The sequence below is a fragment of the Ammospiza nelsoni genome, chromosome 15 (assembly GCF_027579445.1).
Source record: "Ammospiza nelsoni isolate bAmmNel1 chromosome 15, bAmmNel1.pri, whole genome shotgun sequence".
NCBI classification, from domain to species: Eukaryota; Metazoa; Chordata; class Aves; order Passeriformes; family Passerellidae; genus Ammospiza; species Ammospiza nelsoni.
Window position 1 is genome coordinate 11,119,723 of NC_080647.1, and position 21,301 is coordinate 11,141,023.

Consider the following 21,301-nt stretch of genomic DNA (forward strand, 5'->3'; position numbering starts at 1 on the left):
TGATTGTGTGATTTTCCGGTGCTGCGGGGGGCGAGTCACGGAGCGCCTCGGCGGGGGTGGGTCCCACCGCCCGCGGACACCTGAGGCCCGGTGTGGGGGGCGGCCTCGGCTCCTATCCCGCTGCCGGCCCCGTCCCGCTGCCATCCCCGTTCCATTCCGCTACCGCTGCTCTCCCGGCCCCGACCCAGCCGGGCCCCGGCCCCGCTCGGCAGCGGCGGGGCGGGAGCGGGGCGGGCGCGCGGTCACCTGACGCCGCGGCCGCCGCCATTTTGTCTCTGAGCGTAATGTGAAAGGGAAAGCCGGGGTGCACCCGCGGGCGGAGGCGGCAGCGCCGAGCGGTGCCGGGAGCCGAGCGATCACCGCCGGCGCTCCGCGGAGCAGCGGGAAGAGCCCCGGCGGCGGCGGCCGACAGGAGCCGCTGAGGCGGAGCCCCGCGAGCGCTCCTGCCGGAGGGAGCCGCCGGCGCCCTTCCTCCGGGAGGCTGCGCTCGCCCCCGGCCGCGGGGGAGCCGCCGGCCCGGCCTTGCGGGGGGAAGCGGCGGAGCCGCCGCCAGGGCCGCGGCGATGATGTCGGGACAGTCGATCACCGACCGCATCACGGCGGCGCAGCACAGCGTGACCGGCTCGGCCGTCGCCAAGGCTGTGTGCAAGGCGACGACCCACGAGGTGATGGGCCCCAAGAAGAAGCACCTGGACTGTGAGTAGGAGCCGGCCGGGTGGGCCCGGGGTTGGAGCTCCGAGCCCGGGGCAGCCCGTCGGGCACGGCCGGGGGACAGGGGAGAGCCGGCCGCTTGCACTGGAGGGGGTGCCGGGTAAATCTGGGTGGACGTGACTGCTGTGGTCTCCAGAACTTATTTTGCACGTGGAGGGAGCGAGGTTTGTAACACCTGGTCGCGCCCGGGGAGCAAAAATATTCCCAGCTCATGAGCTGTTCTCGCTGAGAGCTGCTTAGCTCTTGTGCTCTGGATACAGTGGTGCTTGTTAATCCGACACCTGGGGAAAAGGTGTGTTTACTGTTGCAAGGCAGAATTTAATTTTTGAAGCACTGTTTAATCCTTTTGTGCATCCCGTGGACTACAGCCATTTAAACATTTCGATCATTTCCTGAAATATCATAGTTTTCTGTTTTACAAGTCGCGAAACGAGGTAAAAGATTAAAAGCGAGGTAAAGGGAAGGGTGTAGGTTGATCAGTGCGTTTCTTCTGATGAGAGTATATGGCTGTTAATACGTTTAAACTAAGTATGTTAAAACCTCTTTGTCTGTACCAAAAGATGCCGAGAGTTACCCCTGAAATCTACAGAAGCGTCAGTGGTGTTGCCTCGCTTTAGTAACAGAGTAGCAATTGGAGTTCCTGTCTGATTGCTCAAAAGTGCACAAACCTTGTACATTCTGTAGCATACCCGCTCTGCAGCTTGTGAAAGCGAAATAAGTGCGTGTGCGTTTCCATTAAAGAGAGGAAAAAAAGGCTTGAAGCCTTTTGCTGGTTTCTTCAAAGGCAGGCAGGTAGTTTTGCAGGATTCATGCAAGTTGATGGTACTAAAGGTGCTGCTGGTTCAGGCTCTCGCAGAAGCCTTCTGGATTATATTGTTTGAGGATAGTTGGGATGTGTGACCCTGTGACACTGGTCTGCTCATACTGGCTTGTGTGAGAGCTTTTGGTGTGGATCAAACAGTTAAAACCAGCCAAATATATATTTCATTTGTTACTGATCTAAATGGGTGGCATCCAGCTACAGTAGTGAACACTGCAGCTATTGTGTTGAAATGAAAAGCTTAAAAACTGGGTAACTGACAATTTGTTTTCTAAAGATACCTTTTAAAAGTTACCTTATTTCTGCTGGTCTGTGTTCTGCCTGTGCTACAAGTTCAGTGAGGTAACCTTTGAGTCCAGAAATGGCAACATAACAGGAAGCCAGAAAGTGGTGACAGCTTGCTCAATAGTTTGAAAGGTTCTGAATCCTAAAAAAGGTAGTGTGTTGTTTGAAAATACTGTTGAAATAATGTCATCAGCTGTAAGTCACCCTTACAAAATAAGGAAATGGAAACATGGAACAATTCTTAACTTGAGAATACCATAAACTGATATTGCCTTTTGACTAACAAGTTCCTTTTGCTCCCAGGCTGTTTGGAGCTGTCAGTCTGTCTCCTGACAGTCCCCTTCCGTGCCATGTGAGTTCTGTGTTCTGCTGTAATTCATTTGCTCAGACTTCAGCCTAAGACAGACAAAAATCTTATTATCACTTGGTATCTGAAAGAGAGGAGCGCTTTAGAGGTGGGGTAGGGAAAAACAAGATGTGAAATATGGTACCTTAAATATATCTGAAAGGGTTTAAAAAGTTCCCAGTGAACATGTTCCTGTCTTCATTGAGCCCACCCAGGCACTGCTTTGCAAACATCTGCAACTCTTGGAGTGGCATTTTTATTTTTTCAATTGACACAAGACTTACTTGTATTGAATGTGAGCAGGTAGATACAAAATACAGCAATCTCTGGAAAAAAAATCATACAGTATGTTTTTCCAAGATACAGTGCAAGTACTTCCCAATTTAAGTACATTATGAAGGAAAACATAGCTTGGATTTAATGTAGAACTCTGGTAGTTGTACTCTGGTCACTATGTGTGTGTGCCATTCAAAATGCCACACCATCTGGTATTATTTGTAATTGCTGCTCAGGAAAAAGCTTTACCAGGAACAATTTTTTGAGAGTTGCTGCAGTTGTATCAGGGATTGTGGAGGAGTATCAGTTTGTGCCCTCTGTTCAGATTAATTCTTAAAATCCCCTTACTGCCAAGTTTCCTCAGCAAGAAAAACTGTGGAATTTCAATATAGTTTTTTACAGAAAGGTGTTACATATCCAGTGTCTGTGAGTATTTAAGAGTCTTGTGGTTTATCTGACTACTAACTGCTGAGTAGTATAGTCGTATTTTACTTCAAGAGTGAAAAAACATCCACCCCAAAAACCTAAGCAATGTCAATGGGTATACTTGGGGATTTACCTTTTAAAGTAGGTCATGGTGTCCTAAATAAGTAAACAGATCTATTTCTGTAGTATTTTGTAATATTTTCAGATACTATAAAATGTTCTGTAGAGGCTGATAGTGGAGCACCTGAAGGTCTTGTCTCTTCTTTCCTGGTGACAGCTCTGTCACTCCCTCAGCCCTCAGAGTCTGGGTTACAGCAGAGCAGGGCTCTTACACCTTTGGAGGCAAACATCCTCTTGCCTAACCACTGAAGAATCACAAGAAAAAACAATAAATTAAAGCTGTAGCCAAGCTGTAACTGGCTGAGTAGACTTGTGTGTAGACCAAAACTTGGAAAAAACAAACCCCTAAATTAATTGCAGCTTAAACAGAAGCTGTTTTTTCATTACTGTGTTAATTTAAAAGTTTAAGTTGTATACAACCCACTAAAGAAGCACAGGGGAGGGGAAGGTAATGTTGTTAATCAAAACTTAAAACTCCCATATGTATACAAGCTTTGGAAACCTTCTAAGAAGTGCTAATTCTGGCTCTGTCATTCTGGTACTACCCATTCTTTCTTTTGGCAACCTGAGCTTTTGTCTGTCAACTGAATGCTGATGCAGTGTGGTTCTTGCAGAGATGTGCAAGTTGTGATACAGAACAAAGGCATTTTTTTGAATCCTTTACACAGACCAGTGGCTGTCATTCATTTGAAGTTCTTTAGCAATTTGTGAAGTTTTTCAGCACAATAATTGAACAGAAAAAAGAATTAATATTGTGGGGATCTATAAATAGGGGTTGTATATAGCTTTTCTTAAAACATTATGGGCTGTCTGTCCTGTGTCCTTGTTTAGTGGGGGAGTGGGACACAACAGCTGAATTGCTTTGCTTCTGGTAAAGTAACTCAAAATTCAGATTTAGCTGTTATAAAATAACTGAAACTTAAAGATTGCTCTCAGACATGCACTATGAGCAAACAAGGGCAAAACAATGTTTGTAACAGTTGAATGCTGTCTTTTAAGTCTTCCAGCAAAAATTGTTACGTTCCTTGGCTACACTGAGAAAGTTGGCTGAAGTGACTCTGATGTTTTACATTTTTGTAATGTGCCATCTATGATGCAACTTTCTAGAAAAAAATGTATTTTTTTAAGACTGCTGGGACTGAGGAAAATGGTCTTAGTTCTTATATCTGTCTTAAAGCAGTTTCAGTCCTGTGATAAAATGAAAGAAATACATGAATATTAAGCTATTATGGTTGCCTTTATCTTATGGATTTACAGCTCTCTTGAGAGAGATTCCTGACTCAAGAAAATTATGGCTTTTCCTATTACTTAAAAGTTGAAAAGTATGTCTGTTTTTTTCTGAGAATTTTCCAAAAACCTGATATATATATATATATATATATAATTTTGTTTTTAATATCTGGATTTATGCTGCTCTCTGTAGAGCTGTATAACTTCATAGATGATGTGCCAGTATTTCAGATGAGTTGTGGAAAAGAAATACTAAGTACTCTTCTAGGCAGTAAGATACTCACAGCTCCTCCAGGCTGCTTGAAAAACCCCTATGGTACTCTTCTGGTTTAAAGCTCTTAGATTTATTATTTTATTTTATTTTCATTTTTCTTTTTTCTTTTTTTTTCCCTGTGTGATGTTAACATGTCTCTAAATTCCATTCTAGAAATAGCGCTGCAGTTTCACTTGCAGTTGAAATGATTCCTCTGGGTAATTGGCAAAATGCTTTGAGTTGTGAAGTGTTTATATAAGTACTGCGATAAGAAAATGAGCATCACTCACCCTGTGCATTTCATTCCCGTTTTTGCTGCCAACATCCATGTTACTGTTGCCCAGCTGTCAGTCTCTCAGGTGCATGTGTTCCTTTCTCCTTCCAGCTGTATGGGATAATAGCCTCTTCCTTCTGTGCCACCAGCTGTAATAGATCCCTGCAGTTGTCTCTGTACAGATACTCCCATTGCAGGCTTACAAGAATCATGTTAGAGAAATGGCACTTGCATTTCTTTTTATGTATCTCAATTGTAGGATTAAAATGTAATGCTAGCTTTATTTTTATTGCTAGTTGTAAAATAATACTTTTTTTCAATTACCCTAAGTAGCCTTATTGAAGCTGTCTTATTTTTAAACTTGGTCTTTTGCAACACACTCTTAAGAAAGTCCAGTTTTGGCCTATAAAATGCACTGACATTTTTTGCTTAGTTTAGTATTTCAGAGACATTTTGTTTGTCTAAGCATGTGTTCTCTGATATTGGTAACTGTGATTTGAGTGCTTGGCTGTTGAAGGAGGTTTGGATTCAAAGACCAGGCTGTGCTGGGTACCCCCTGTAAAAATTGTCTTCAGGGCAGCCGGTGAGGGTTGTCCTCAGCATGGCTCGAGTGCACGGGGTGGCAGCTCACTCAGCACAGCTTCAATTAGACTCCTAGTGCCCTGCCTTTGTGGGGTATTTCATTTTGGTTGCCTTTTGAAATGGACAGACATGTATCTTACACAGAACCGTCCACACCTGAGAATGAAACAATAACAAAAGAGCTTCTCAAATGCAGCAGAGCTCTGTCAGCTTCACTCTCTTACTGACACCTGACAGAAGAGATCTGCATGGCTGCTTATGGAAGTCAAACCTTTATTCTGGCATAAAACAAAACTTGTTTTATGGATGTGGGGTTTGAGGAGAGCTCTCCTGCTAGAGCACTGCATGCAGGTGTAACAGCAGGATTCCTGTCACATTGTGCCCCAGCAGCACTGTGAGAACACTCAATAGCAGTCACAGACATTAGAATGTGCAAAGGATCTCCCAGTGTTAGCATCACCTTGGGGCCTGCTGGAACATCTGCTGGGAGACCTGAGCTTGAGGGAAGGTGACAGGACAGAAATCTCTGGGGGGAGCACTGGCAAAATACGAATGAAAATATCTCAGCTAGCTTGACTGGAGAGCAGCAAGATTTTGGTTTTTAACCTGGATCTTCCTTCTAGTTCCATCTGTTATTTAATAAGCTCATTCAATATTGAAAAATCTTCAGTGAAAACTTTGACTTGCTTACTGGTTATGTGAAGCAAAAGGACTTTGTGCTGAATTAATATTTAATATTTTCGATAAGCTGTGTGGTCTTTGACCTCAGCAGATCAATGGAATTTCTTTAACTCTTACCTAGTTTTATAGGTATTGCTCTTGGAAGAGTCAGTGAGATTTTTTTGGTTGGCTGGTTTTAATAAACTGAGAGTAGGACTTTTAATAGTCCTGTAACATTTCTGTGTGGGGTACAGACACATCAGCTGCTGCTCTTAGATACTGCTCAGTATTTCCCATGTATTTCTATAATATCTGATTATAAACTGATTGGATTCAGGAAGACTTAGTTGCCTTAGTATGTTTTGAGATAACTACTTAGAAATGTCACAACAAAATACTCATTCAATTGATGAGGCTGTTGCTTTGTGATATGGGGCAATAATTGCCTATAGACTATTTGGACTTCTAGGTTAAAGTACTTGTTAATTTGACAGAGCATCTGATGGTGATATAACCATGAGTAGGGAGTAGTAGCTAACAAATTACTTGGGTTTTGAGAAAGTTCACATTTGTAAATATTGCACTATTTGAATACTATTCAGCAATAAGGTTTTGATGTGTAGCTTGCTTAAAGCTGCTTTCTGGTGCTCTTCTTTTTGTGCAGCTATTGCAGCATTTTTGTATGTTGCTAGTAAGAGTGAAAGTTTTTATCCCAGCTTCAATGTTTTGTACGTACTTGGAAATCTCTGACATCTGAATGAAATTAGTAACTTATTATAGCTTGCATTTTATAGCTTTTTACCTCGATGAGATACTAAAATTCTTTATTAAAATTACTCTGGTTATTAAACTATTTTAAACAGCAATTCTTAATCGAAGGACTTTGTCTTAATAAACCAATCATTGGTTGAAGTCCATCTGTAATATACTCTGTGCACTAGAAAGATAGAAATTTAAGTGCAGTATTTCTGTGAAGTATTTTGTCCTAAGTTATCAATGTGTGAGCTCTAAGTTGACATTTAAAATGCTTCTGATGACACTCTGTGCTCTCTGTGCTGCAGTTGGGTGTTTCAGTGGTGCCAGCACCTTGGAGCTCTCAGCTGCTGCCCAGGCCCTGCCCTGCTCCAGCTCCTCACCCAGACAAGCTGCTCAAACAGCACTGGGCTCTGCTACCCACGGGCTGCTCACAGGCTCAGCTTCAATGAGAGGCCACAAAGGAAGCTTTTCTAACCAAATGTTTGTTTTACTGGCCTTGCCCAGTCCTTAGGGTGTACTTTGATCACACCTGAGCCAAATTTAGCACAGAGAGAAGAAATGTCTGATGTGCATGTCTTGAGGGGTTTAGAGTAGTCCTGGGTTCAGTTCTCTGCTCTTTTCTCAGCAAGTGCCTTCTGTAGCCTTCTCAGGCAAGTGCTCTTCCCATGTGTGTGCTGGAGCCTGCCCTGGTTTTGTGCTAAATCTCAGGCTAAGTCTTGAACCTCTCTGTCTCTGACCTCCCAAGTTAATGTTCTACTATTGAGTTTATTGTCAGTCTAGGACACAAAGAGCTTTTTTGTATGAAAGCCTGAGACCTACCATGATCCACCACAAAATACTCAGGGTTGTGATCAGGTGTTTCTAAGCTAAGTGGAAGGGTGCATAGATGAAAATTCTTGCTCTTAATTCTTACAGAAAAGAGGCATATTTTACAGATTCATAGCATCTCATTGCCATCATATGTGAGTACTCAGGCCTAGGTGGGAATGGCAGGGTTGTGCTGCCTGCTGATCTCATGAGGTTGGGATGTCTCAGCTTTTTGTTGCTTCTCAGATTTTCATTTTTTTTGTTAGATGGAGTGGCCTCGAGCATTGAGCATCCAGAAGGTCACACAACCAGCCAGCTCACACTGGCTTTCAGAGACTAATTTGGGCTCCAAATTGGATTTTAATGGAACAGGTTATTTATTGATGAGATATTGGGACTCCATAAAATTATTGAAATGCCTTTGAAGTTCATACTTGGAATGTTTCAGTAAAATGTAGTGAATCTGAGCAAGGAGTATAAAGGACCTCAATTATTTCTTAAACAACTGAAGTTAATGCTTCCAGTATGAATTCTCAATGTAAAAACCACAAAATAACATGTTGATCCTCTGAGCATGGAATTCATTGTAATGCTTTGATTTTTTTTCCTTTAATTTAGATCTAATACAGTGCACAAATGAAATGAATGTGAATATTCCACAGTTGGCAGATACACTCTTTGAGAGAACTGCAAACAGTAGCTGGGTTGTAGTGTTCAAAGCTCTAATTACAACACACCACCTCATGATGTATGGAAATGAGGTAAGACATGATTTATTCTCTTAAAGCCTACTAGACAGCTTTTAAAAATTTGTCTCAATCTGTAAAGCATTAGATATGTACTTCGGTTTTTCAAAGATTTTGTTTTTCCTCTGCTGATAGCTCTAAAGTATTTGTCCTGAAGAAAAAAAATACTCCTTCATTATTTCAATACCAAAATATATCAGTGTTTGCAGTTTACCTGCAGGTATCTGGGTTGGTCTGTGAGGGAATAATGAGTGACCTTTGTAGAATAAAGGCTTGAAAGACTTCTGATGAGCTTTACTTCATTAGGGTAGTGCTTATCAGTAAGAGCACAGCAGAAGAGTCTTGTTAGCTCTCTGTAAATGTGCAGCCAACCTAATAACTGATAAGAAGGAATACTTGGTAAAGGGGAGAGGAATATGGTGACTAGAATATTTGATCTTGCAAGACATCATCTAATGGGTTGAGTCTTCATATGTTGTTGCTGTTAACATTCCTCTGAAGCACTGTTCTACTGCGTTTAATTCACCTAAATTATTTCATCACAATTTATTAAAACTTCCTAGTCAATAACATGGAGTTAGCAATGTGACCTCTCTTGCACAAGCCTTGTGTTAAAAGCTAAACTTTGGTCAGGTAACAGTCCTGAACCTGTGTGTGGTCATTGACCTAAGAAATGATTGCTCACCACTGGTAACACTGAAGTGACAATTCTTAGAAGTGCTTTCCAGCCATTAACCTGCTGTGAAAGCTTGGTGTTCCTCCTCTCTGCCAAGCTCTGTGAACTTGATAGAAATGACCTGTAAAACAGAGTGTGCTCTTCACACTGCAGCAGCTGAGCTGCAGCAAACTTCAGGAGCCTGGTTATGCAAGTAGTATTTTTGTTTTGTTTTTTTCCAGCTTGGCTGTTCTAAAGTACAAAGTTAACTAGGCAGCTTCCTCTAGGATTATTTGTATTTTATGTATGAGCAGTGATGTCTCTTTGTTTAGTTTAAATTTATAGTTCTGCCAAATAGAGTTTTGGACGTCAGAAGCTTTGCCAATGAGTATTTAGGTTTTCCTCCAATTTTCCCCCTTTTGACTAATTCCTATTGTTCATAGAGGTCACAAGAAACTGTTACAAAGTAAGTGTAGTTTGTAAAATGCTTCTGTGTTTTGACTCTCACAACAATTACATTCTCCATCTTTTCTTCACCAACAGCGCTTTATCCAGTATCTTGCATCCCGGAACACTTTGTTCAACCTAAATAACTACCTGGACAAAAGTGCCATGCAGGGTAAGGATCTTTCACTGAAGGAGATTGCTCTACTCCTTTTTCTCTGTGGTGGTGCGTGCCTTGGTGCACACTAGCAGCTAAATGACATTTAAGTGGAAGGCTGGTTTGATTTTTATTGTGTGAGACACCAAAGAATGTCCAGCCAAGAATGCAGACACAGGTAAAGTGAGATTCTGAGTTACCTGGTGAGTACTAGAAATCTATCTGTAATGTATGTGGCATTGCACACACAGCTGTAAATTTTATTAAGTGAGCTCTTAATGCTCATTAGAATAAACCTGATGAATTATCAGTACAATAATAATTTTTGTTGTTGCATTTTAAAGACTCAGCAGTAAATATTTACTGTTAAGGTGCATGGAATGGTAACTAAGATGTGCTGTATAAATAGGGAGAACTTCTTCAAATCTCTGATAAGTCCTTCAATTACTTGCTAGTGGTAGAAAACATTTTTAGGTTTTTATGTGGGTTTTGAGAGATGGCAGATAAGTTATCCAACTCTTCAGCATTTTACTAGGAATACATTTTTATTCTAATTTCAAGTACATTTTAACAAGAACTGCTTGGTGCTTGCCTAATCTTTTATGCTCAGTTCTTGCCTAATATTTTAATGTATTTAGGTGTTTATTCTCATAATTGCACCAAATGCTTTCCTAATCTTAGCCACTTGGGAAGAAACTAATGTCTCATCTCAAGATCCTGGAAAGTGCCTAGGAAGGACTTTTTATGCAAGCTGACGTAAAATAGGCTAGTAGGAGAACAGTTTTTGAAAAGAACTGAAAAACTTCAGTTTTCCTTTCAAAATATCTAATTTACAAATGCTTAACTTCCAGGCTATGATATGTCTACCTTCATTAGGCGATACAGCAGATACTTGAATGAAAAAGCACTTTCATATAGACTTGTAGCAGTTGACTTCACCAAAATGAAAAGAGGGTAAGACTACTCTGCTACTTGTGTTTGACCCTTCCTGTTGCAGGGGGTGGAACAAGGAGGAACAGTTGTTCCTGAACTTGCCACAGAATGGTGCTCTTTTGGCCCTTGGAAGCAGTGTTGAAACAATACAATGTGTGCTGAGATCTCTGTATCTTATAAATGTATGTCCTTTACTCTGTAGGATAGATGGAGTGATGAGAACTATGAATCCTGAAAAGCTTCTGAAAACCCTTCCAATCATACAGAACCAGCTTGATGCACTCCTTGATTTTGATGTAAGTACTTTAAGCTCAGTGTTAAGTAACATCCTCTCACTTTGAAGTGAGAGTTTCATTATTTTGTTAAATACTAATTTACTTTCTCATTGCTTTCTACACAGGCAAATCCAAATGAACTAACAAATGGTGTTATAAATGCTGCCTTTATGCTCCTCTTTAAAGATTCCATTAGACTTTTTGCAGCATACAATGAGGGGATTATTAATCTTTTAGGTATGTGAGAATTTTTTTAGCTTTTAATTTTGTGAAAGATATTGAAAAAAACTAAAGAACATAGACAGTTTATTACTTCAGTTTCTTAATAAATTTTCTCTGCTTTGTTGCTGTTAAGTGAAGCCTGTCTTAGTTTTAGTGACCAGGAGCATAGGCTTACACATCCACTTCTACCTGGAAGAATGCATATTGAAACAGAAAGTGAAATGAGAGGGTGATTGGTGAGACTGAAACAAAAATGCCATGAAAGTGCAGTGGATAACCTTTGCAATTGGACTGTGAAGGTTTGGTGAGATATGTGGTGTTTTGAGTATTTAATATACTCACAGTATGGCTGAATTCTGTTTTCCTGTTCTTTCTTTAAACCTTGACTGGTACGTGAATCTGCCTGAGCTGATCAGATGAAATTGAGGGTTGTTCTAAAAGGGTGATAAGCTCCTAGCAAAGCCTTTTCATTACTATTTAAGCAAATTTATGAATGAAGCCATCAGTTTGTTCTGTTAATCAGTTAATTTTTACACAGTGCCATATTTGTAAGTATATAGAGCAGAACCATAAAAAGTACAAGATGTGGTTAATGCTCCTTTGGGTAGGTCACTTCAGTATACATTTGATAACTTCAGTATCAAAATGTATTGATACAGGGTCTAAAAAGGTAAATAAATACCAGGAAAAATTTCACATTATAAAATAATTTGTCTCATTCCAGCTTTTAGAAAAAAAGCTGACTTTGTGAAAATACTCACCATAATACCTAATTTAACAATTTGCACTGATTCACATCCATGTTTAATAAATTTTTGCATTATAGTCTAACACAGTGAAACAGAAAAATCAGTGGTTTTTTATTGACTGACTTATTATAAAAGGTTTCAGTTATTCCTATAAGCTTGAATACCTGAATAGCTTTGACTTACTACTGTCCTGTTACTGAACTTTGTCTCAAATTAACTTCTATAACACTGTGTCAGCTTTTTGCCTGGGAGGGTATTATCTTACAAGAGTTTTATTTGCATCCTCAGAAAGATATTTTGATATGAAGAAGAACCAGTGCAAAGAAGGCTTGGATATTTACAAAAAATTTCTAGCCAGAATGACCAAATTGTCAGAGTTCCTCAAAGTAGCAGAGGTAAATAAATCTATGTGTATGGAAAGGATATAATTTAACTGTCTGTATTGGTACACAACCAATATTCACAGAAACACCTTGAAACAGATTGTTTGTTTAACTTCACTATACAAGGAAGTTTTCTAGAGATGAGATATTTTAAAGATTGTATATGCTTGTTAACATGGAGTGGGATTCTTGGGTATATCCTTTTTATTAGCCAGACCACATAGTAAACTTTCTGAAGTATCATTATAAATTTTATGAATGCTCCAGAATGTATAAACTGATTACTGCAGTCTATTTAAAGATATTTATAGGGCTCTCCTTTACTGTAAGTACTTAAAAATTGATACCTAGTTCCAGTAAGCAATGTGGCTGTTTCTAATGCTTCTAGCAGGCTTTTCTGCATGAAAGTTAGGCTGGATGAAAAGCTGAGTTTGCCTTGAGATGCAGTTTAACATATTTTTGATTTCTAAGGTGTGTTCCTAATGAAACTTGAAGCAGTTCACAAAATTGTGAATATCCCTTTTTAATATGCTAGCTTCTATGTAACATTCAGACACTGCTGAATGTGTTTTTATGTTCATTGGCCCTGCATGTAGTAATGTACTTTTTTTTCCTTTTTTTGTAAACCCAGCAAGTTGGAATTGATCAGGGTGACATTCCAGATCTTACTCAGGTCAGTATACATTGCATATTGATCAACCCAGTTATTTTCTTCTTTGTGTTTTTAAAGGTTGGTATGTAGCATAGTAATCTTCTTGAGGCTGTGTTCTCTTTCATGTATTTATATGTGGGAAATATGTACAGTAGCTTCTCACATGGATTAAATGTATTCACTACTTACACTTGGGAGTTCTTAAGGAGATTTTTTGGTTGTTTAAAGCAATAAAACCCACAGAAAATAATATTTTTCAAGAACTTCTGGTTTTTATCACAGAGGATTCCCTGGTAAGTGAGCAGAAGTATCTTCCATGCCTAGAGGAAAGCCTTCTATTTCACTCCAATGTCTTCCAACACCCTGAAAGATGACAGTGAGCTGGTTCAGTTGAAATTTTTTTTCTGTCCCCTTAAGTCTGAGGAATACATTTTATGTTTCTATATCAGCTCTATCAGCTCTTAATGCTGGCTTTGATTTTATTCAGTAGTATGAGGGACATTTGCCATGCAGGTTGTGTGCTGGAAAACTCAGTCTGAAAGGTGAAATGCAGGGAAACATCTTCCAGTGAGGATAAACTGAGGGGCAGAAGGGAGGTGAGAAAATGGTTTGTTTGACCTGGTGAGCAGGAAACACTGATAGTGCACAGAGGTCAGTAAGATAATTCTTTGTGAGTCCCTTCAGTTTATAGGGATGTTTTATTTCTCACCTAGGGCCAGCCCAACAGAGCAGTGTGTTTGTCATTATTTCTGTAGCACAGAGTAACCTGCAGGGTGCAATAAACAGCCTGAGGAGGCTTGGGCACAAACTGCAGTGCTTTAGAGCTGAGTACTGGAGCTGTTGGAGTGCAGTCAGTGACAAGCTAACAATGTGTAATGTTGGAACAGTCATGTCTAATCCTACACTAGCTTCTTGAAATTCAATTTCATGGGCTAATTGTGAAAAATATATCTAGTGTGAAGATTTGCCTAACCTTAATCAGTGTCTTTTTAGTATGGAATTCAAACCCAAGCCATTGTCAGTGGTGTTCATTACTGCCTACAGTATGATTTCCATCTGAAATCAAGCATGTTTCAAAGCACAGATCTCTAATGCTTGCTCCTAGCATTTAATATTAATGACTTTAAGAACTTGCCTATGTGGTAAAAAGGAACTATGACTGAAACCATCAGGGTGAGGGCAGGTAATGACTGAAAACAGGAGTTTGAAGTTTTCTGTTGCTGTTTGATCTTAGCGTCATACTTTGTCTTTTGATTAGTACTGCAGTATTCAGCTGGGCTGTATTATGCTAATCACATTATACTGAAGTTATTTATACCTCACTGGGTTAGTGTGCACTTGGCCACTTAATTGGGTCATTAAAAGGCTCTTGAAAGCAAGTGGGGTTTTTTTTATTTACTAGGAATAGGGGTATTTAACTTCATTTTGCTGCTTTTTTTAATCTGAAACTTTCAGTGAGAAAATACTTAATATCTACTGTGCCCACAACGTTTTATTTCTAATAGCTCAGCTGTTTTGTTGTAAGAGCACTTACATGAGAAAAGCAATTCTGAGCTGGTGGTAGACCTCAGCATCCTGTGCATTTTGGCAATTTCAGTGCCATTATTAAACATTCCACTTAGAAAAATTTGTGGCATTTAATATGAGTTGAATAATTGTCCATCCATTTAGTGCCGCTTCAAAAGGATCTGCTGTAATTTCTTGATATTGCCACTTTTGCCTGTTTCTGTGAAGAAAATTTCCTTTGTAGGTGCCCTGTTGATGTTGCTTTCTGTTAATAGCTGTTCTTGTATTTCATGAACACAACTGGGTTGTTTCCCTCTGTATGGATGTTAGTCTGTCTTGTGTTTTGTGGGGTGGGGGATGGAGGTGAATAATGAAATACAGCCTTTCTCAAGTCAGTGGCTGGATTAGCCCAGGTATAATTTCTGATATAAAACTATCCTGTTCACTCCAAGTCTGATGTTTTGTGGGCCATGTGCAATAGTGAGAAAGTTCAGAGGAGGTTACTGGATTGTTTGGTTTAGTTCTTGTGGTTAAGGGGGTTGTTCAGAGGGTTTTAAAAAAAGTAAGTACAGAATATGCATTTCCATACAAGTAAGTTTGAGTGGATTTGGGAGGAAAAAAAATACGAGGAGAAGCTTTCTGGAATTAGGGCATGGTCTCCTGTTACTAAGATTATCTAAGCAGCTGTGCCATGCAATGCCTTTTGCAAGCTGATGTGCCTCCTGAAAGGTAAAAGTATGGGGAGGTTTGGATTGATTTGGGTTATTTTTTGTTTTGGTTTTTTAACTTGTTGTTTTGGTTTTTTAGTTTGGGTTTTTATGTCCCTGATACCTTTCCAAAAGGTTATTCCAAAATGTCCCCCTTGGGATTTAGCTGTCTGGGTCGAACACTGAATTTATTCATGACCTGGGGTGAGGTAACTACACTGTCTTAGCTTACCTTGCTCTACTTAAGAAATACAAGCTCAGGTCTTCATTTTAAGACAAGCAGTTTTATAGGATTATTTGATTGCTTTTTTTTTTCCATCTCTGAATTCATCTAGCTTGAATTTGCCTTCAATGAAAGTGGGAAGGTAGAATTGTGCCCAGTATTTCAAAGGGGAGCTTGTCTGCCAAAGCCTTGTGTGAATAATATTTTCCTCTTTCCAGGAAATGCCTTGTTCTAGCTTTTGGTACAGAAGGGCTAGCAAGGGCAAGTTTATTTTTCTTCCAAACAATGCCTGTTATATCTGTTCTACCTCCTGAAAGTTGGCAAGTGGTAAGAGAGGCTTAATGTCTCTGAAACCCTGCCAAGTGAGGAGGACTGAGCTGGCAAATAGATTTACATTTTAGAGGTACATTCCCTTCATCTAAATCTACAGTAGGATTTCTTTCACTTAAAATAATTGAGTTGGTTTATTGTACAGTTACATGTTGAATAGCTACTCAATCTGCAGTAGTGTCCTTGGGATCAGATTGGATTTGATTCCCTGTTTTATCAAACCTAACATCCTGCTGTTGTCAGGTGTTTCTACTGCAAGCCTTTGACTGTAAATATTTGAGTGGAGAGTGACTGGGTTTTTGTTGTTACTTGGGAAAATATATAAAAAATGCCAGGTCTTTGTCTGGGGACTTGTGTGAGTTTAAGGGAGTAGTGCTTCATCAGCTTGGATTATTCATTTAATTCTAACACAGCAAATACTGTTGCCAAAACCAAGAATCTGACTTGCACGCACAGAAACAGAGCCACTGTGGGGAATCCTTCCCTCCTGCCCCTGTGATCCCACTCCTTTTAAGGAACCCCCACTGAGCAGATGGAATTTGGGTGTGTAGGATGGCAGCAAAACCCAAAGGCAGCATTACTGATGTGTGAGATTTTTGGTTTTCTCACCAACTAAAAACAATCTGTGTACTAAACAATGATGTGTTGATAGAAGCAGTGTTTTATAAATACTTTTAATTTTAGGCACCCAGCAGCTTGCTTGAGGCACTGGAACAGCATTTGGCTTCTGTGGAGGGAAAGAAAACAAAGGAAGTCTCTGCTGCCAGCAGGTGAGCACCCAGTGAATTACAACAGTGCCCGTACTTAAGATCTGCCATTGTCATTCTACCAATTTTCAGGATTCAGTTGTGTGCTATTCTTGATTTTTATTCACTGCTGAATGTATCTTCCTAGACATATAAATGAAACACCTAGTGAGTAATAGTCTGATAGCTTAGCCACATTTGAAATGTTGGTATGTCTGCCTGTGTCTCAGATGGACTTCTGATTGTGCTGTAATAAACCACTGAGCTGAGATCTTGTATGTTACTCATTTTAGCTTCTACTTTTTTGAAGTCCTTTGACTTGTAACATTTATAAGGTGTTTGGATTTTGATACTCTTCTTACCCAAGATAAGATGGTATTTATCTGAATTGTTATTATTTATATATTCATGGACTACCTCTCAGACCATGAATTTATCTTAACTTTCTCCTAAAAGTTCTTCAGCCCCTCTTCGAAACAGCCAAATTAGTTTAGGTGTGTTGTGCTGAAAGAAATTGTGTTATTCTTTCTGTCAAGTACAGTATCAGTATGAATGAAAATATTTCTGACTGAATAATGAGAGATCTCTTTTGGCATAGACTTTGTCCCACAGAAACTTGGTAAATATTGATAAATGTATCAGGCTGAGCTATGTTCCCAATTTACTGTCTTTCCCCTCAGATTATTTTTTTCAAGTATCTAAGGATTCACTGCCACAATATTCTGTTCCTGTGTGTAATGATGTGCTTTCTTTGCTGTTACACAGTGTACAAACAAACTTTCTGTGCCTCTGACATTAGAATAACATTCCAGTCTAGTCTAGATAACTTTAAAGAGGAAAGACAACTGCTGTGTTCCACATTTCCAGTTCCTACCCACTGAAACTTGAGGGAGTCACACTGTGCAATTGTGCCTCTGTCACCAAACTGGTTTTGTTGTGTCTGCTCTTTTATGTACCAGAGGGAAGTGGTGACTGGGAAGGATGGCACACGACTAGATAAGGCACTTGATGATGAAACTGTGAGTGATGTATACCTGACCATGGGTTTTTTAATAATATTTTTAAAAATTCTTGCTCCTTTTAGAGCCAGTGCCCTATCCAGTGCTGTTTCCACACTTGCCAATACAGGAATGTCCTTCAGCAGGATGGATGAGAAAGAAAAGCAGCAGGCATTGGAGGAGGAGCAAGTTAGACTGCAGGCACTTAAGGTAGGATGTTTTTATCAAGTTTTGTATTCAAAGATTTTTTGTAGCTGGATAAATAGTGAATGGTGATGAAGCTTGCAAGGTGTTTTATGTGAGGAATGTGAGCTGTGTAAAACATACACCTGTGCTCTAAAAATGCAGTGAACATATCTAGAAGTAGTAAGGGATGTAAACCTGAAATTAATTTAAACAAGGCTGTTACATTGCTACATTATGATTGGGTTGCACCTTGTCATACTGCTTTCTGAACATCTGAATTGGACCATGAAGGGACTCATGAAGTAGAGAGATGAGCCTTCCTGAACAAAGGTCCATTGAGCTGTTTCTCTGATTGACTGTGGAGGGAGCCTGGAATGTGTAGCTTGACTAGAAATGATTTACTTCTAGGCAGATATGGATTAAAAAAGAATTATTTAAAACATCAAAGTCTCATCTTGATTTTTATGTACTTTGTTAAAACAAATACCCTTATCTCTAACTCCAGTTATTTTTCTGTTTTTAGGACTTTATAGAATTAAAATTTTCTTCTTTGAAAATGTCCCCAGGACTGAAATGTTAACAAATTAATAAGACTAAAATGCCAACTGTCTCTCTTACCTTTCAGGAGCAGCGATTAAGAGAAATCTCTGTAGTATCAAATTCCACTTCCACATCAGCATCCCCAAGCACTTTATCAGGAAAAAGTGTGAATACCACTGTAGCTGTTGACCTCTTTGCTGCACCAGCACCCACAACAAATAGGTGAGAGATACTTTGCTTTCCAAAAGAAACAGGTATTACTGCACTGACCTGTAACTCCACAATCAACTGCAAAACTGTGATCCTGGTTACCTCTCAGGTACCTTTTGCTGATGTACACACAATAATTCTTTTGGTGTGCATCAGTACACAATAATTTTGTCAGTAAGTGCTTAATTACCAGTTTGTTGTATCACTGTTGTTGATGGGCTGTTAGCAAATAAGAGAAAATGAGATTGGTAAGAGTGTTCATAAAAGCAAGAATGCAATGCCTGTTACATATCTTTATATTATGCTCTCTGTCTCTCATTTCTTATCCAGCATGCCCAACCTTTCTAGTGATCTTTTTGATCTTCAGCCTGCATTTGTTCCAACTGTGCAAAGTACTCCAGCTATATCAACATCAGCAAGCAATGCTTGGGGAGGTGAGCTCATACCTTGATTTGACTGTCTAAATGATAAGGGAATTCTTAGAATACAAGGTTCATACTTAATTGAATCTGCATCTTAAACCTTAACTATTTTGCATCCAAACATTCATAACAAAATATGAAGTAAATAATCTAAAAATTCTGACCAACTCCTTGAACACATAGCATTAGTGTTGATGGAACACAGGAGCACAACTGTTCAATAAAGGGGACAGGGAGAAGAAATATAACTCAAGATCTAAGTTTAAAAACACTGGCAAATAAAACCTAAGCAGGTGTAACTGAGAACATCCTGGAATAGTGTTTCCATTTAATTAAGCAATATTTAATATACTTCTCATTTAAAAGGTGTTGGTAATTTCAGAGTTCTTGTAAAAAAGCTGTGGGCCCCAGTTTCTTCACCCATCTTCCAAAGAATGGTCAGGTTAGATGTCAGAAGTGGCTTAAATGCCAAAAGAAGGCAGTGATAACACCATGGGAAATGTTAGTATTTTAATAGGTGGAATTGATACTCTCATATGCTATTTAAAAGGTAGATTATTGAAGCCAAAAATGCAGTATCTAACTTCTTTGATATATGTTCTGTCATTCTCCCCCTCCCACCTTATGTCAATACTAGGATTATTTTCCCTAAACAGAGCTGTTAAGATTTTTATCTGAAACTAAAACTTTGTATCTGATTTGTCTTTAGATAATATCTATCTAAAATTTGTATCTAACTTTGATCATTAGGTAGAATATTTACAATTTGACTTTGTCTAGAGATTCTCATATTCAATCATTCAGTCTGTTTTTCTTTTCCATTATTTGTACTCTGTATTCTTTCCTTCACTTCTGCATCTGAAAGGTCCTTTCTCGTCTTCAAATGGTTGTGTTGGTTCTCCACCTCATCTGGACATCTTTGACATGAAGCCAGTTGAAGAAGCTGTAAAATCTGCCACCCCTTTCATCAATTCTTCTTTTTCCTCCAAACAAACAGTGGAACTATTTAGTGGTAACAAAACCAAACCCCATGTAATTTATTTGCAAGTGGAGGTGATAATGCTGATAATATGGGCCATGTAATCTTTTTGTGGTATGTGCCAATCTTCACTTTTTATTAACAAGTGAAAATGGTGCATTAATTCTAGGTGTAGTAAATTGTTTCCTTAAATGTTTATTTCTGTAGTTGAAATAAACTGTTATTTTGTTCTGCTTGCCCAGTCTAGACTTCCTAAGACCTGCAGCTGATATCTTTCAAACTGCTGCCTCCTTTCTCTTTTGTAATGGGGAATGCAGGAGTTACTTGGCTTTTCAAATCTGTAAAATAGAAAAAAAAAAACTTTTTATAGTAGTAAAATTTCCTAATTTTTAACTGCAGACTTAATTGTTGGGTTCCCTCTTCCTTTTTCTCTTTAAAACTGATCTTATTTTCTTCTCTCTTTTTGCAAAGATGATTTTAGTGGTCATAAACCAACATATGCTTCTGTGTATCATCCTGTGACTGTTGATGGTAATTGGATTTTTTTTTCTTTCCATTTTTTAAAACTTTCTGGTTTCACTAGAATCAATGATATTACTTCATGGGTGTATTTCATTACTCTGCTTTTTTTTTTCAGGTTTTCCTCTTCATTCAGCTTCTCCAAGTACTGCCTCTTCAACAATTAATGTGGACTTTGATGCTGTTTTTGGAGGAAAATCTACAGCACCAGAGTACAGGACTGCAAGTGGTAAAAACTGCCTTATGACTAATTTATACCCTACAGGCAAAAATTGCTTAACAATTTAGCATAATTGCTACTGCAGTTGGAAATTTATTAACTTAATATATTTGCGAGGTGATTATGAGCTGATAAGAGGCAACCAGTTCAGTTGTTAGTTATTTACTTTGAAATTAGCTTGGACTGATTTCATTCTCTGTGTAATAACTGTTTCCTCTCTCTCTGGGGGAACAAACTTTGAATGTGGCCCACTGGATTCTCCTAATGGGTAAGCTCATGTTCATTTTTCTTCTGTATTTTCTCTTGATATGTGGTGATGATTTCTCTCTGATTCCATCCAGAAGTGCAGAACTGGTTGTGTGTGTTTCTTGAAGAATACCTGAGTTAGTCTTTCTCTTCTGTGTAGCAAAGTATTGTTAAAATACAGTTCAAGATTCTTTTAGATTAGTAGGTACAATACAGTATTCCATGAAAAATAAGAAGTTATACTATGCTTCTATCAAAGTCTTAAATACTTCCATAATGTTGTACCTTCACATATACTCAATTTAGTGCTCTGTAAAGAAAATACCCCACTGGCCTATAGATGTCATTTATTAAATGTAGTGTAACCATTTTGTTAACAGTTGCTTTTATTTTCTTTGTTTAGGTTTTAACTTTCTAGATGATGTATTGCAACCCACAGTACCACCACAAAGTCAAAAAGGCACTGTAGCCAGTCAGCAAAGTGGAAAAATTCTAGCAAATGACCTTGATTCTTCACTTGCAAATCTAGTAGGAAGTAAGTGTGAAGCCTTTAAAATTTACTTTTCCATTTTTACTAAAAGCAAAATAAGCTTTTTTTTCCCCTCTCAAATTAAAATGCTTAAGGATTTTGTCTGCTTCTTTTCCCTGACAGATCTTGGCTTTGGAGGAACTCCATCCAAAAAGTAAGTATATGTATGCATATATAT

The 21,301-nt window shown here is 39.0% G+C and overlaps 1 protein-coding gene across 8 annotated transcripts in view; it reads left to right on the forward strand.

The window, feature by feature from the left end:
• The first annotated feature begins 292 nt into the window (after positions 1-292).
• Positions 293-21,301, forward strand: part of VBP1 (VHL binding protein 1) — a 39,348-nt gene continuing 18,339 nt past the window's right edge. For 2 of the 8 annotated variants that reach the window (XM_059482751.1, XM_059482743.1), the window contains exons 1-17: positions 293-696; positions 8,165-8,307; positions 9,491-9,566; positions 10,400-10,502; positions 10,684-10,777; positions 10,882-10,993; positions 12,016-12,122; positions 12,742-12,783; positions 16,213-16,298; positions 17,359-17,482; positions 18,084-18,220; positions 18,539-18,642; positions 19,496-19,642; positions 20,081-20,140; positions 20,247-20,357; positions 20,998-21,129; positions 21,247-21,277. In XM_059482751.1, coding sequence (XP_059338734.1) covers positions 564-696; positions 8,165-8,307; positions 9,491-9,566; positions 10,400-10,502; positions 10,684-10,777; positions 10,882-10,993; positions 12,016-12,122; positions 12,742-12,783; positions 16,213-16,298; positions 17,359-17,482; positions 18,084-18,220; positions 18,539-18,642; positions 19,496-19,642; positions 20,081-20,140; positions 20,247-20,357; positions 20,998-21,129; positions 21,247-21,277 — 1,742 coding nt within the window. In that variant the 5' untranslated portion in view covers positions 293-563. Of the gene's footprint in view, positions 697-8,164; positions 8,308-9,490; positions 9,567-10,399; positions 10,503-10,683; positions 10,778-10,881; positions 10,994-12,015; positions 12,123-12,741; positions 12,784-16,212; positions 16,299-17,358; positions 17,483-18,083; positions 18,221-18,538; positions 18,643-19,495; positions 19,724-20,080; positions 20,141-20,246; positions 20,358-20,997; positions 21,130-21,246; positions 21,278-21,301 lie in introns of those variants that run through there. The other 6 variants (XM_059482744.1, XR_009419479.1, XM_059482745.1 and 3 more) reach the window with 6 other exon arrangements.